The sequence below is a fragment of the Salmo salar genome, chromosome 02 (genome assembly GCF_965601325.2).
Source record: "Salmo salar chromosome 02, fSalSal1, whole genome shotgun sequence".
NCBI lineage: Eukaryota > Metazoa > Chordata > Actinopteri > Salmoniformes > Salmonidae > Salmo > Salmo salar.
The window spans coordinates 66,370,386-66,387,485 of NC_138292.1; the positions used below are offsets into that span (position 1 = coordinate 66,370,386).

The 17,100-nt window shown below is 41.3% G+C and overlaps 1 protein-coding gene across 1 annotated transcript in view; it reads right to left on the bottom strand.

Annotated features, from left to right (window-relative positions):
- Positions 1-672: 672 nt before the first annotated feature.
- Positions 673-17,100, bottom strand: part of smc3 (structural maintenance of chromosomes 3) — a 28,669-nt gene continuing 12,241 nt past the window's right edge. The window contains exons 16-30 of the mRNA XM_014180841.3: positions 16,689-16,849; positions 16,276-16,417; positions 15,964-16,114; positions 15,487-15,639; positions 13,585-13,736; positions 12,819-12,977; positions 9,337-9,444; positions 8,665-8,773; positions 8,302-8,444; positions 7,786-7,890; positions 6,666-6,878; positions 5,845-6,036; positions 2,676-2,853; positions 1,715-1,821; positions 673-1,519 (exon numbers count right to left, since the gene is read on the bottom strand). Coding sequence (XP_014036316.1) covers positions 1,448-1,519; positions 1,715-1,821; positions 2,676-2,853; positions 5,845-6,036; positions 6,666-6,878; positions 7,786-7,890; positions 8,302-8,444; positions 8,665-8,773; positions 9,337-9,444; positions 12,819-12,977; positions 13,585-13,736; positions 15,487-15,639; positions 15,964-16,114; positions 16,276-16,417; positions 16,689-16,849 — 2,145 coding nt within the window. The 3' untranslated portion in view covers positions 673-1,447. The remainder of the gene's footprint in view (positions 1,520-1,714; positions 1,822-2,675; positions 2,854-5,844; positions 6,037-6,665; positions 6,879-7,785; positions 7,891-8,301; positions 8,445-8,664; positions 8,774-9,336; positions 9,445-12,818; positions 12,978-13,584; positions 13,737-15,486; positions 15,640-15,963; positions 16,115-16,275; positions 16,418-16,688; positions 16,850-17,100) is intronic.

Consider the following 17,100-nt stretch of genomic DNA (forward strand, 5'->3'; position numbering starts at 1 on the left):
TTCACTAACAGGGCACTGGGTTACCCTGGTCCCAGAGAGACCGTAAGTGGCAAGACAGCCTAGGTCATGGGGATTTCATCAGACAGAAAATAAAAAGTGTGAGGAGACGAGAGGATCACAATTAACTTCTGGGTGTCCAACTTGGCAGATTGAAATCCATTCAATGGTTCAATTAGGGCCATTGATCAGCTGTTAATCTGGGTTTCATTACCTTCCTGACTAGTCATACTGTTTCAGATTGACATCTTATCAACCAATTTCAGAAATACTGTCAGGCTCATTGGTAGAAATCTAATTTCTTTCTCATGTTTCTTTCTCAAATTCATTCAATGGTGGCCATTGAATGTTCAACTGGGTTTCTGGTAGCTAGCCTCTTCACTGATATGATCCCCATGTCTGATATTACGTCTTCCAGTATGAAACACCAGTAGGCTCATTTGGTGATATCAATCTCTGTGCCACTCTAGACATTCACTATGTATATTATAGGTCCCTCATTACAGCTCGTGGTGTAACTTCATCTTATTCGCGGTCCATGTAGTTACCAGACAGATGTATGGTTCAGGTGACAAGTTTGTGACCTAGCGCCACCCAGTGGTATAATGCTACACAGATCACATGTCACACTACAACTTACTTCACTACAAATGCACACAACTTCTCTTCAGGAAATGTCCTTATACAATTTTTATTGTTTTCTAATAGAGTAACAGGGAGAGAACAACTAGTTAAAATGCTGCAGTCAGTGTAGAACTAACTGGTTACAAGATAATGACCTACAACAGGGAATGCCAAGACACCGTTAACAAAAAGAAAGAATTAAAAAAAAATTCCGAACGTTTCAAACCATTTTTCTGGTAACGACGTTACAACAAGTAAATAATACGTCATATCTTAAACATGGAAGATTATTCTGACAAACTGGTTATTATTTCTGTCTTTCACTATACCTCACAGTTTGAGATTCAAAGTGACCAACCAATTTATGATGACAAATCATCAGCACAACATCAGCACAGACCAACAGTTTCAAATAAAAAAAGAACATGCATTTGAATCTGAAAAGTTCTCAATTTTCCATTACATACAATGAGGTCAAAGGCTGCGCCAGCACTGAAATTCAACCCTCATCTCAAACATCAACACCTGAAAACGTTGTTAAAAATAAAATAAAAACAATCCAGAAAAAAACCGAAATTAACTTTTATTTTCCCTCCTCGGCCGCTAAGACGATGGATGTCGTCATAACGATTGCATAGAGGAGGGAACAGTGGTGCAGCTACTAAGCGCTAGATGATGGACTAGGGAGTTCTGACGGTAGAATGAGAATAGATTCCAATAACGGCTGACCATAGAGTTCTGGTTGAGTTCTGTCAGAGTGGAGAGGACTGAAGACTCAGAGTTAGGCAGTGCACTATGGAGGTGGATGATGAAGAGTTGATTATTCTTAACCATGGGTAGTGTCGTCCTCCACAAAGTCTTTCGCCTGCTCTGCCGAGATCACGTCAATGTGACTCACCTGAAAACACACACAGTGAGTGACCAATGCCTGTGTCTGAGTTCCACTGAGACAACCATCTTATGAAACATACTTTTCACGTCTCTGAATGCCAGAGGTTATTAAACTAGTCTAAAACTAGCCAGTGAGTGAGTAACCAGTACCCACGCATTCATACCGATGTGGACCAACGTATAAACTTTTAAGTAACTTCACCTTGTTTCTGAACTTGACTCCGTAGAACTTGTCGGCTGACTCCAGAAGCTCAGGTCTGAACGTAGTGGTGATAAACTGGGCATGGCCCGCCAGCTCTACAATCATATCTGGAACACACATTACACACCGGTAAGGATAAGATATTTATAGATATGTTATAATGCTTAAATTTCTTCATGCTTGTTGAAGGATTGTGGTTGCCTGACGACTCAAACTGAATTCTTCCACTGCTCTACATACTTCAGTCTGAGACTGCCATCATTTAAGCCGTTTGTGGTGACGTCAAAACGATGGGTGTTGTACAAAACAAAGTCATCAGCAATTGGATCATTTCTAACCAATCAAGAGTATCAAAGCCAATGACGAATTTTCAAATTGCTGCTTTGCCCAAGTGTGTTCTGGCTCTGGCCCAACCCATCCGTTTCTGGGACCAATCAGAACGTGTTTGCATTCTAGAAATCGTCGGGGAGGTACTCAGATCCAGACTAATTGTGGAGAAGAAACTAACGTCCATGGGCGTAGCGTTTTGCCGGAGAAAGAAGTTCGGGCAGTCAGGCAAGGGTTGTGGATGGCCGAACATTGAAAATCAAGACAGAAAGGCTAGCTGTAAATTCAACAGACTTATTAAAGTCAGAAAATGTATTTTACAGATACATTTGTCATTCAGCAGACGCTCCAGAGCGACTTACAGGAGCAATTAGGGTTAAGTGCTTTGCTCAAGGGCACATCGACCGATTTGGCTCGGGGATTTGAACCAGCGACCTTTAAGTTACTGGCCCAACACTGTTAACTGCTAAGCTACCTGCCACCCATTGAAAATTAAGACAGAAAGGCTAGCTGTAAATTCAACACACTTATTCCATCTCTTCTTATCCAAGGGAGGCAGTCTGTGAGTGGTTGTGTTGTTTAAAATATGCTATTAAAATATAATCTCTTTATTTGATACGAGTGGTGTTATTACCCGAGACAGCCTTCCTGTGCTGTGCATCCAGGGCCTGGTCAATCTCATCAAACAGGTAGAAAGGAGCGGGGTCACACTTCTGGATGGCGAAGATGAGGGCCAGGGCCACCAGGGACTTCTGACCTCCAGAGAGCTGCTGCATCTCCCTCATCTCCCCCTGCTTCCCCGTGAACGACACCTGGATGGGGCAAGACCAGAGAAAGAAATGTGGAAAATTATTGAAAAGGATATACACATACAGTGCCTTTGGAAAGTATTCACACCCCTTGACCGTTTCCACATTTTGTTGTGTTACTGCCTGAATTTAAAATGGAATCAATTGAGATTTTGTATCACTGGCCTACACATAATACACCATAATGTCAAAGTGGAATTTTGTTTTTTTAAATTAATAAAAAATGAAAAGCTGAAATGTCGTGAGTCAGTAAGTATTCAACCCCTTTGTTATGGCAAGCCTAAACATGTTAAGTAGTAAACATTTGCTTAACAAGTAAGTTGCATGGACTCACTATGTGTGCAATAATAGTGTTTAACATAAATGACTACCTCATCTCTGTACCCGACACATACAATTATCTGCAAGGTCCCTCAGTCGAGCAGTGAAATTCAAAACACAGATTCAACCACAAATACCTTGCAAAGGGCACCCATTGGTAGATGGGTAAAAATGGATCCCTTTGAGCTTGGTTAAGTTATTAATGACACTTTGGATGGTGTATCAATAAACCCAGTCACTACAAAGATACAGGCGTCCTTCCTAACTCAGTTGTCAGAGAGGAAGGAAACCATGAGGCCAATGGTGACTTTAAAACATTTACAGAGTTTAATGGCTGTGATAGAAAACTGAAGATGGATCAACAACATTGTCGTTACTCCATAATACTAATCTAAATGACAGAGTGAAAATAAGCAGGTAAGAATAAACAATAAAACATGCATCCTGTTTGCAATAAGGCACTAAAGTAAAACTGTAAAAAATGTGGCAAAGAAATTAACTTTGTCCTGAATACAAAGCGTTATGTTTGGGGCAAATCCAACAACACAACACTGAGTACAACTCTTCATATTTTCAAGCATGGTGGTGGCTGCATCATGTAATGGGTATGCTTGTCGTTGGCAAGGACTAGGGAGTTTAGGATAAAAATAAATGGAATGGAGCTAGAGGAAAACCTGGTTCAGTCTGCTTTCCAAAAGACACAGAGACAAATGAACCTTTCAGCAGGACAATAATCTAAAAACACAAGGCCAAATATACACTGGAGTTGCTTACCAAAACTAATACAGCTTTTATGGCAAACCTTGAAAATCTATGGCAAACCTTGAAAATGGCTGTCTAGCAATGACCAAAAACCAACTTGACAGAGCTTGAAGAATTTTTACAAGAATAATGGGAAAATATTGTACAATCCAGATGTGCAAAGCTCTTAGAGACTTACCCAGAAACACTCACAGCTGTAATCACTGCCAAAGATGATTGTAACATGTATTGACTCAGGGGTGTGAATACTTATGTAAATGAGATATTTCTGTATAAAATGTTCTATAAATTAGTTTAAAAAATCTGAAAACATGTTTTCAATGTCATTATGGGGCATTGTGTGTAGATGGGTGATATGTATTTAAATGTTTATCTATTTTGAATTCAGGACATAACACAACAAAATGTGGGTATGAATACTTTCTACATACACATTGACATATTGAATTTCATGACTTTTAACCAAATTTTCATGACCAACAATTGTCGTCTATGTACGTATAAAAAATAAGCGTAATGTGGAATCGACACTGGGAGACTGCTCTCTGATCCCATGTAACATCGCCTGTCGTGGTGCAAGGCACTTAGGCAACTGTATAAAACACATGTGGTCAACCCTCAGTCTGGAGAGCCTATGGATGTGCAACCCTGCTCAAACACATCAGAGCCAGTTTATCAAGGTCTGGTTGAGCAGCTCATTTCTAAAATGTGGTTTGTTAGAGGGGGACTGGAATAAAAGCCTGCACACCCGTTAGCTCTCCTTGAGGATGGTTGACCACCCTTGATGTATAACATTGCGACATTACAACCAAATACGTTTTTTATGCCTTTTAAAATCATTTGCTCATTCAATATATCAAAAGATCAAATGGCTATGGTAGGCTACAAATCCTTTTATTCAGTTGAAGCAAGCCCACAAATCTTTTTCAGGAAATGTACCTTTTCGAGTTTAGTCATTTTATCTTATAAGTGGTTATTTGCAGGCAGACTAGCATCTATTGAGTTGCAATGTCCCAAACATTGAATGTTCAAATCAACTGAAAGTATCTACAAAACAAGTTGAAGGGACATAATCCAAAATAAACGCCAATTGCAAATTATTATTTTGATTCACTGCGATTGAACAGAATCCCAACTAATACAAAGGCAAAGTGAATAGTGAGTGTCGTTAAAATCTTTTAAATGAATCATATGAATCGTTCAAAAAAAGTAAATCAACTTTGTATGGCCTTATTCGTGTGTGTCGGTGGAATGTGTTTTGAGTCATGCCAGAAAAATGAACACATGCTATTAACAGCTAAAGTTAACTAGAGGGTACAAGATATGTTTTGAATTGGCTACCTAGTTATTAGTCCGTTCTCTCATATTTTATAGGCTAGGCCTACATGGTGCTGCAATGTCCGTCTCTCTCCTTGAGCAATGGCCTACTCGACTAGTCTCGCACACATGAAGGTGATGCCACTGAGGTATAAGGTGATGCGCGCAAACACAGACGATGCTCAACTACACTTTGAAATTTCAACTTGTGTATTCTACCTTCCAACATTAGGTTAAGACCCCAACTGAGTTCTTTAAAAAAAAAAATGGTAAAGGGTTGCTCATCCCTGTTCTACATGAACCTGGAAATACGACAGAACCTTACCTTTTTTCAATATTAGGAAGAAAAGGTGACATGAGCAACAGCAAACTAGGATAATGTGATACAGTCAATAATGAAACTAATCATGTTTTGCCCATGCTGGGATTTTGATTACTTTGTGTAAAATAGGGAGAAAAAAAATATATCTTAAAAAAGCTATTCGGAGTACATATGACATTTTCACTATTTATCACAAATCTCTCTCGTGGTTCTCGGGTTCACTCTCAAACACACACACCGGTCCACTCACCCACCCGCACAAACACTCTTACCCTGATGCCGACTCCGGTGAACTGGTCTACAGAGGGCACACTGCTCTGAGAGCCTGAGCCCTTCTCGCTGTCGGTGCCCCCCTCCCCCTCGTCCTGGGACTGACCCCCCTCCGTGTCACCCTTTTTCATCACCAGGGTGGCCTTGCCCCCTGGAACCAGCTTCTGGAACACCTCACTGAAGTTCTTAGACACCTGAGGAGAGGAAAGATGGAATTAGTCATGATATGGTTAGTCACTTTGGAACAGAGATAATTACTGTAAAATGAAAAGAGCTTGTAAGTAAAAACTACTATTATCCATCCAGCAATGTGATTGATTGAACTCATGCTGACAGAAGTCAACAACAACCGTGTCCTTCATTTGAGGACTTGAGTTCATATGGTTAAATCATGAACATTTCTGTTGAAGGATAATGACTTATTCGGGGGGTTGAAGTCTCTGATTGAGACCTTGCTCAGAGGTACAGGTGTATGTGCAGAAGGTGTCACAGTCTATCTGTTAGAGACCTAAATCAGGTTGAAAGCGTACCAGTTTCAGACTTGATTGAGGTTTTGATTCATTTTTTTTTACATTTACATTTTAGTCATTTAGCAGACGCTCTTATCCAGAGCGACTTACAGTAGTGAATACATACATTTCCTTTCTTTTTGGTACTGGCCCCCCGTGGGAATCGAACCCACAACCCTGGCGTTGCACACACCATGCTGGCGTTGCAAACACCATGCTCTACCAACTGAGCCACAGGGAAGACGATACAAGGGTTGAAGCGTACCTGTCACCTAATGAAGAGGTTGGGTACTTGCCCATTGAGGACAACGTACCTGTTTGAATGTGAGCTGGATGGCCTCATACTTCCTGAGCTCCAGGACGTTCATGAGCTCCATGATGGACTTGTGTCCTCGCTCCAGCTCGTCCTGGCGCTTGATCAGCTTCTCCTTCTGCTCAGAGAAGTTGACAAACTGGTCCAGGGCCTTCTTGTTCACGTGGCTGTACTTCTTCAGCTCTGTGTTGCACTGCTCTAGCTTACGGAACAGCTACAGAGGGAGGGAGGGAAAGAGAGAGAGTTAGGGTAACATGAAAAATGTCTTGTTCACGTGGCCGTACTTCTTCAGCTTACAGAACAACTTGTGGGGAGGAACATTTGGTTGAAGAGGCAAGGTAACGCGTTACTACACATGCTGTATTGTAGACATACACGTTTCAAGTGAAAAGCTTGATGATCATCTCTTGAGTATGAAGAGGAGTTGAAATAACCATAATCCCAACTCTGACACGTATTCCTTCAAAACACTCAAAACTATTAATAATCTTCAGTTTCTATGTCAAGTCAAGAGACCTATCAAAGAGAGAGGCTGTATAAGAGGTAGACTATCATCCTTTGGCTTCATCCACTTCTCACTATCTGACCTGGCCGGCTAATCAAGACTCAATGTCTTGGGGAGAAGGATTAAGGAAGCTAACCTTCATCCTCATGAAGTATGGGATATTTCTAGTCTTGTCAAGGAGACACACACTTATGAGAGATGAGCCAGCAGCCCACTCGACACACACGGAGAGCCCAGGGACGTCTGGCGGCGGGAGCTGGCTAACTAGGTGTCTGAGTCACAGTGAGGTGGCTGCTGCTTTCATAAGTGTGAGAGTGGGTGGGCGGTGTCTCAGTTGTGTGTATGTGACCAGGCCCTGGCCCCTCGGTCGAGGTGGCTCTCTGAGATAATTGTCGTCGTGACTGTTTGGCTTTGGCTGCTAATAAGTCCTGAAAGATAAAAACAGGACAGGGAGCCCAGAGAGAGAGAGAGAGAGAGAGAGAGAGAGAGAGAGAGTGTGTTTACCTATAGAGTGTGTGTTCAGAGTATTTGTGCAGGTTTATCCCTAGGGAGTGTGTGTGTATACTCCTAGAGAGAGAGAGAGAGAGAGAGAGAGAGAGAGAGTGAAAGAATTCACCTGTTTGAGCGTGAGGGTCTGGTACTTCTCGAAGGCCTCCTGTGGTAAGGACCCCAGCTCCCTGATCTTCTTCATGCACTCCTCTTTCTTCTTCAGCAGCATGCCCTGTAGTAGGAGTAGTAACAGTAGCATTATGGTTTTTGTAGTAGTAACAGTACTTTATTTCCACACAGCATCAGCAATGATCAGAGACACAAGGAGCAATAACAGGTGTTACCTGTCAGGTATTTTAAACTATTCTAATATCTGCTTATCAAATGTTTTTAATGTCTACTACTGTCGTCTTTCACCATAAATTGTCAAGTCTTATGTCTAATGTATTTTTAGTCATGTGTATGGACCGCAGGAAGATTAGCGGTTGTCATGGCGCCAGTCAATGGGCATCCTAATAAGGTACAGTAAGTAGCCTTGGTTTGTGCGAGCCACAATGGCTCATAGGAGCAGGAGCCCATCTCCTGTTTCTGTACACCCACTGGGCAGGATGCTAGTCTATCGCTGGAGATTCAAAAGGCGGACCTGTCGGTTGGTCATCTTCTCCAACTCCTTGGTGTCATGGTTGATGGCGTCGTTCTGTTCCTTCTCTACATTCTTCCAGCGGTCCATGCTCTTGGCGTGGTCCTTGACCTCAATCTCCGCCTTGTCGATCAACACGTCCAGGTCTGGGGGATGAACAGGGACAGATACCATTTTTTTTTTTTAAACGTTGGCACTTTGAAGACGTAACAATTGTACCTTTATTGATATTGAGGATTGTGTGAAGGTTTTCATCAATTCAGGTCAAATAACGTACTACTGTTCAAGAGAGACCAACACAATACTTCCTGTGAGCTCCATTCTTTCTATTGCTAATGCCTGTCTGTGTGTGTGTGTGAAACCTACCCTCTGAGCGTGCCAGTGTATCTTTGATGCGTTTGTTGATTCCCTCCAGCTCTGAGGAGGTGGCTGTGAGCATGGTGCCTCCCTCAGTCTCTCTCAGCTCATTCAACTCCTACAGGATCACATGGAGAAAGAAGTTAATAAGGAGTAACAAACACATTCACAAGCGCTTCCCTATGTCTCTCCTAGCTCATACATCTCCTACAGGAGTGGTATTCAGTCGGGAACAAAAAATAAAGAGTACAGATTATTGTATGGGACAATATACAAACATTTTTGAGAAAGATATTTAGAAAAATTACATTTTATTCTGTATTTATTTAATGGTTCCTTTTCATTTTGATAAGAGATTAAAATGTAATGAACTGAAGGTTATTTGAAGATGTAAAAATATTAATGTAGCAATTTTAAGGTTGTGTCAATATTTGGGGTGGGGTCACAAGACATTGTGAAATCAATTCTGACTTAAAAAATGTTAAAGGTTAAATAAAAAATAAAAAAAATAAAAAATGTTGCTATTGTGATATTCTGGAATTCTACCTGTTCTAGGTTCCCATCTAGACATTCTGGAACCGGACCGGTTCTAGTGTCTGTTTGGAAAATTCTGGAACCGTACCTCTACTGTGGAACCGGACCTGTTCTAGGTTTAGTTTTGCACATTGTGTAACACCATACCTGTTCTACTTGGTCGAGGCGTTTCCGTAGGTTCTCGTTGAGGTACGTCTCCACCCTGGTCATGATCCCCTCCAGCTTGATCCTCTCATTCAGCAGCTGCCTGTTGTCCTACACACAAAGATAACCTGATGAATTACTCCTTTCGTACAACAATACATCACACACAAACACAGCAATCATGATTGTTGTTCTACATTCATGTCCTCATCTTTCATAACAAAATACAGAACACATTTCAGAGAGAGACTCCCTCTGTTCGTAATAGAATAGATGAGAGAAAAAGAGCGTACACCCCCACACACCAAACAAATGAGCCTTCATAAGAAAGAAAGAAAAATGAATTTAGAGAAGAAAAAAAATAATGAAAAGAACTGCAGGCGGGGAGAAAAAGAGAGAGCGAGGGAGAGGAGACTGAGGGTCACAGCCCGTCTACCTACTCCTGTACAGAACATGAGTCTATTTCTATATCGGGGACGATTGCATAACGTTAGCAGATAGACCGGCTGAGGTGGCTACTGAGGTGGTCATTGTGAGCAGCTGGTAGTGTGTCTGTGTGGTTGGGTGTGAATGCAGTGCCCACACCACAGCAGCTAGCTAGCGCTCAAACTCATCGAGGCCACTTAAAACTCGACTGTGAGTCTTAGGGTGTTTGTATCAAAAAGGCAAAGACAAAGCTGTTAACAATCCATGTATGATATAACAACGGAAGGAACAAGACAGTGAAAAAAAAAGTATTTCTTTTTTATTTCACCTTTATTTAACCAGTTAGAACTTGTTCTCAACTAGCCTAACTTACAACTGCGACCTGGCCAAGACAAAGCAAAGCAGTGTGACACAGACAACAACACAGTTACACATGGAATAAACAATAAACAAGCCAACAACACAATAAACAGTAGAAAAAAAGAAAGTCTGTATACAGTGTGTGCAAAAGGCATGAGGAGGTAGGCAATAAATAGGCCATAGTAGCGAAGAATTACAATTTAGCAGATTAACACTGGAGTGATAAATGAGCATATGATGATGTGCAAGTAGAGATACTAGTGTGCAAAAGAGCAGAAAAGTAAATAAAAACAGTACGGGGATGAGGTAGGTAGATTGGGTGGGCTATTTACAGATGGACTATGTACAGCTGCAGCGATCGGTTAGCTGCTCAGATAGCTGATGTTTAAAGTTGGTGAGGGAAATATAAGTCTCCAGCTTCAGCGATTTTTGCAATTCGTTCCAGTCATTGGCAGCAGAGAACTGGAAGGAAAGGCAGCCAAATGTGGTGTTGGCTTTGGGGATGATCAGTGCTGGAACGTGTGCTACGGGTGGGTGTTGTTATCGTGACCAGTGAGCTGAGATAAGGCGGAGCTTTACCTAGCATAGACTTATAGATGACCTGGAGCCAGTGGGTTTGGCGATGAATATGTAGCGAGGGCCAGCCGACTAGAGCATACAGGTCGCAGTGGTGGGTGGTATAAGGTGATTTGGTAACAAAACGGATGGCACTGTGATAGACTGCATCATAAGCATTAATTTTCTTCTTTCATCAGGGACAGGGTGATAAATTAGAATCAAGTGAACTTCCGGTATTCATTCACTCACTGTCTGTATTCTTGACAATATCCACAAACTTTCTCAACCAGGTATTACGTCATTCGGGGCAGAAGATACATACCCCGTATAGGCCTAATTGCAAGAAGATACATGTGCTAAATTACTTTCTATGTTCTGAAATGGCATGTAGAGCTCTGGTGGAACTCATCAAACCTTTGAAAAGATGCCAAGAGGGGGGGCTGAACTCTGATATTACACAGGCTCTTAAGGATTGGGAGAAGGGGTTTGCTAGTTTGTTTTCAGGTATCGAAAATGTAGCATATTTTGAGGAATCATTTTATAAAGACATATGTTCCCTGAGAACTAAAATGGAAAATAAAAATGTCAGAACCCTCATATATATGTAACCCGTACTTAAATGAGGAGCTGTCTGCAAAAGTTAACTTGTTGAGGATAGGGGGCAGTATTTTCACGGCCGGATGAAAAACGTACCCAAATTAAACTGGTTACTACTCTGGCCCAGAAACTAGAATATGCATATTATTAGTAGATTAGGATAGAAAACACGCTGAAGTTTCTAAAACTGTTTGAATGGTGTCTGTGTATAACAGAACTCATATGGCAGGCAAAAACCTGAGAAAAATCCAACCAGGAAGTGTAAAGTCTGAGAATTGTAGTTCTTCTTTTGATTCTCTATCGAAACTACAGTTTCTGTGGGGTCACGTTGCACTTCCTAAGGCTTCCATTGGCTGTCAACAGCCTTCAGAAAGTTCTTTCAGCATTCTCCTGTCACTGGGCAGATAATGGGAGCTCAGTCAATCAGTGGACTGCCTGTGGACAAAGGGATTGGATATGCGCGGTCCCACGAGCGCGCTGTTCCTTCTTTTTCTCCATGAATGAATACGCTATTGTCCGGTTGAAATATTATCGCAATTTTACGTAAAAAATTACATAAAGATTGATTTTAAACAGCGTTTGACATGCTTCCAAGTATGGTAATGGAACATTTTGACTTTTCGTCTCTGGTACCGCGCTCACGCGTTATGCCTTTGGATAAGTGATCTGTACGCACGAACAAAACGGAGGTATTTGGACATAAATATGGATTATTTCGAACAAAAACAACATTTCTTGTGGAAGTAGCAGTCCTGGGAGTGCATTCTGACGAAGATCAGCAGAGGTAAGAGAATATTTATAATACTAATTCTGAGTTTAGGTGACCCCGAACTTGGCGGGTGTCTGTATAGCTTGCTGTGATGGCGAGCTATGTACTCAGAATATTGAAAAATGTGCTTTCTCCGTAAAGCTATTTTAAAATCTGACACAGCGGTTGCATAAAGGAGTACTGTATCTATAATTCTTAAAATAATTGTTATGTATTTTGTCAACGTTTATGATGAGTATTTCTGTAAATTCACCGGATGTCTTTGGTGGGAATACATTTTCTGAACATCACGCGCCAATGTAAAATGCTGTTTTTGGATATAAATATGAACTTTATCGAACAAAACATACATGTATTGCGTAACATAATGTCCTAGGAGTGTCATCTGATGAAGATCGTCAAAGGTTAGTGCTTCATTTAGTTGTGTTTTGGGTTTTATTGACACATGTCCTTGCTTGGAAAATGGCTGTGTGATTATTTTTGTCTATGTACTCTCCTAACATAATCTAATGTTTTGCTTTCGCTGTAAAGCCTTTTTGAAAATCGGACAATGTGGTTACATCAAGGAGAAGTGTATCTTTAAAATGGTGTAAAATAGTTGTATGTTTGAGAAAGTTGAATTGTGACATTGTTGTTGTTTTGAATTTGCCGCCCTGATATTTCACTGGCTGTGTCCCGCAGGTGGGACGCTAGCGTTCAAACACCACATACAACCACACACAGTGCCCTGTTTAAACTTATTCCCCCTGTAGTCTTTCATTAACTGTCTCCTTACCTGCTGCAGCTGTCTGATCTCGTCGTTGAGGTCATCCACACGTCTCTGGTCCTCCAGACTGAGCTGAGAGAGCAGGTCTGTCCCCAGCTCAGCCTTCAGAGACTCCCTGGTGGACTCCATGGCATGGAGACTGGCCTCTAGAGACTGCAGTGAACGTTGCTGTGAGGAGAGAACAGAGGAGAGATAGTTGAAGAGAGGAAGAGTTACAGGGTAGACACCATGGAATGGAGACTGGCCTCTAGAGACTGGAGAGAGCGTTGCTGTGAGGAGAGATTGAATGGGTTGAAATTACTTTATCAATACCCAAAAGATGACATTTGGTTTGCAAGCAGCAGGCACAGTTTATGCTAGTACAGTGCAGCAATGTGTTCATGTATTCAACTGGTGGACTACATGTTCAAGATAATTCAAGAAGTCTAGACAGAAGAAGACACCAACAATCATACAGTTAGCTATATAACTGTAGGCTACCTTAGGCATGAATGTCTTCTCAGACTGCTGCATTCTCACAAATGTAAAAAGGCGGGGTGCTTGTCATGGTAGCATAATACTGACATTTGTAGGGTATAAAAATACACCCTTCTCATCATCCTCCTGGATGTGCACGGTACTTTTCTGAATCTCAAAACAATCTGACATTTTTTGTCATAACGCTGAACTGGATCAAGGTCTGATTCAGTCAACTACGACTACATTTTATTCATGATTCCCTTGAATAGGGCCCAATAGAAACCAAGAGACACATTGAAGTCCAAATCAACCTCACCTTCGGCATGAACGTCTTCTCGGACTGCTGCCTCTTCTCCTTGAGCATCTTCATCTCAGACAGGATGGAGTCTCTGGAAGCCTTGAACTTCCTCTGCTGGGTCTCAATCTGCTGCATCTGGTTCATCAGCTGGTCGATCTCATTGTTGATACGTGATGCAGGGTTAAGGAACATACTTTATACACAAATAGGACCTATATAACCTATAGATCTCATTGTTGATACATACAGGGGAGGGTTACGGAACATACTTCATACATGATGGATATCATTGTTCAATTGATTGATTGGTTGGTTTTTGGGATTTATAACACACTTTGGAGAGGCTCAAAGCATGTAACATTGTATTGGTTAAACTCAAATCATCCAAAACTAGATATTTCGTTTTCCATACAATTGAAGTGGCCATCAGCAATTTAAACAATAAAAATTGGACTCCCTGCCCGTTTGGGTTAAAAGCTGAGGGAAAGGGCTGGAGAAATGTAACCGCTCTCAAATTCATAGGACTGACCACCCATGATATAAAAATTATAGTTTTAACCATGTTTTGAGTCTATATAGTGTTTGTTTACATTTACTTTGTTTACAAACATTGGCGTAAAACAAGCTTATATATTTTGGGGTATGATGGGGTATGACAGCTGAACTAAGCTCATCAGGCATTTCTAAATTTGATTCTTCAAGAATCAATGGGTCCATATCATAATTAATAAGTCAAAAAATGATGTAGCAACTACAGATTGCCCCTTTAAAGACTGATTTAAAATAAAACAGGCAGGCATCTCCCTAATGGCAAGCTTACCTAAGGACAACACACCATCACTGACTGAGCCCTTGTATTTAGGACTAAAATGGCATATTAGTATCTCTGGTGTCTGACTCACTTCAGGTCCACTGTAGGGTAGGGAGTTGAGTTAGTGTACAACAAGCTAGACTGAGACAGGACCATGGTAAATGGGTCAGATCAATACGTGCCTGTATTCCTGACTAATCAGAAACAAAAACAGTGCCTATAAAATCCCCGATGCGGAAAATGCGGACAGAATCATGGAATCCAGACATTAAAACGGAATTCAACAATATAAAAAAAAACGCATTGAATTTAGTAGGGAATCAACTAAATGTATTGAATATTAATTTGCCCAAGTTTATCATAATAAATTAACAGAATGCATAAGTTATTCGTATTTCCTAAAACTGCTTGTCTACCACCTTGTGTAGCCATTTGCGATGACGCTAATGAGTGTCTTCTGTTAGATGGAAAGGCTTTCCCGAAAACCTTTTCATTTAAATGTTAACTACAAAGTAGCCTATGCTTACCTGGCAGATTGATATGGTTATTTGCATCAGTATGCGTTTTGCAATCTCTACCATCACGTGCACTACAAAAACACAAATTAACTACCTACATGTACATACTACCTCAACTAACCGGTGCCCCTGCACATTGACTCTGTACGGGAACCCCCCCTGTATATATTGTTATTATTTTTTTGTACTTCTTAAAGCGTTGTTTGTTAGGGGCTCGTAAGTAAGCATTTCACTGTAAGGTCTACACCTGCTGTATTCGGCACATGTGACTAATAAAATTTGATTTGATTTAAACAACAGCCAAGTGCTTGGTGTGCACTAGAACGAAAAGGGTAACTACATCCAAAAATACACGTTTCCAATTAAGTTGCTTTTCCCTTTTTTTTTTTTTAAGAAACAGGGGAAAACAGAAACCTGGAAAAACAAAATGGAGAAAACGGAATTTGGGTAGAAACAAAACGGAAATCAGACAAAAACAATCTAATTTTATAGGGCCCTACAAAAAAATCAGTTTGGGTCTTTAATTTAGAGGACTAGGAAGATCTGTGTGAATGAATGAACCAACAAACCAGCAATGGAGTTAAAAGATATGTTCGATGTTCCTGCGGAGGTTCTCATTGAGTTTGGCCTCCAGCTCTCCCAGCTCCTCCTCAGCCTTCCTCATGTCCTTCTGCAGCTCCAGACGTGACTTCCTGGTGTCATAGTAACCCCCTGTCAGCGCCCCGCGGTGGGACACCTGGTCACCTGAGAGACACAGTAACAAAACAAAACAATTACAAAAAATATATATAAATAACAAAATTACACACCAGAAAAATAACGAATTAAATTACAATTAAAATAACTAAACTGTCCCACAGCACACTAACTGGTATGGTACTGTGCTGGTCACCTCTGCAACAGAAAAACACCTGTGATCTCAACTCACAAACACAACAACAAAAGCCGAAACACTTCAAAATCTACACTAAGAAACCTCTAGTTACTTGAACATAGACTGTAAAAGGCAGACAAGAATTCGTGTCATGTACATTAATTGTCATCTTGATCACGTAAGTCGTCACCTACCCTCCAGAGTTATACAGTCCATGGTGAATGCCCTGGCCAGCTGAGTGGACACCTCCATGCTACGACAGATCAGGGTCTTTCCAAACACGTGCTTGAAGGCCTTGTCAAACTGCTGGCTGTAGCGCAGCTTGCTGATCATGGGGATGGCATCCTAAAGGAGAGAGAGAAGAAATATAGGTCAGTTTAACAATCTTTGACGACCCTAAGTCATAGCAGGCCTGGGTCAAATACATAGTACAGTATTTGAGGTATGTTTCATTTTTTTGCTTGGTTACACTTTTAGGACGATTCCATTCAAGAATATTCCCTTACGTTGGTCTCAGGGTAGGCGGTGTCCCTGACATCCAGCTTGCTGAGGGGCAGGAAGGTGACCTCTCCAGGCAGGTTCATCTTGTTGAACTCCGTCAGGATCTTGGTGCTCACCTCATCTGTCTCCACTATGTGGTAGAACAACCTAGTCGGGAGGGGGACATGAAGGAGTATGAGCTGACAAATTTGAGTAACAGTTACTTTTACATTGAGGAAACAAGCTTCTCTCTGGCTTTCTCAATGGTCTTTCCACGATTCACCGTGTCCCCTCTCCCCGTCTCCTTCTCAAAACACACCGGAGGTCAGAGAGGAAGAAACTCAGATCTTCTCCTCCAATGTGTTCTCCAATCCAGGAGAAAAGAAACGACCCAAGGTATACAAAAAAAAAAACGATTGAAAAAGAGCCTGTCACTCACCTGGTTCCCGCAGTGACCTCCACACAGGTGTAGAAGGCGGGCTCACACTCAAAGTTGTTCATGACGATGCCATGGTAACCGTTGATGACGTGCTGGTTGATCCCCTTTCTGCGGAAATGCTCCAGCACCTTGTTGATGCTGTCAATACCGTTCAGAATGGCCTAGTGGGGACAAAAACAGCAAGATTTACCTTAACATTTCAACACTTTTTAAATGCATATTTATCTGTGGCGTCATACAAGCGTCTTCATTGGGGATGGGCATTTTTTCCCAGATATTCGGACAATTGAAATAGATTCGTTTTAAAGAAAGCACTTGTTTTGATCCCCACGTCCTTGTCTACAACTCAATTGATATTAAAACAGCCTACCTGTTGGTTGCTCATTGTAGCCTAATCCTCATAATTTAGCCA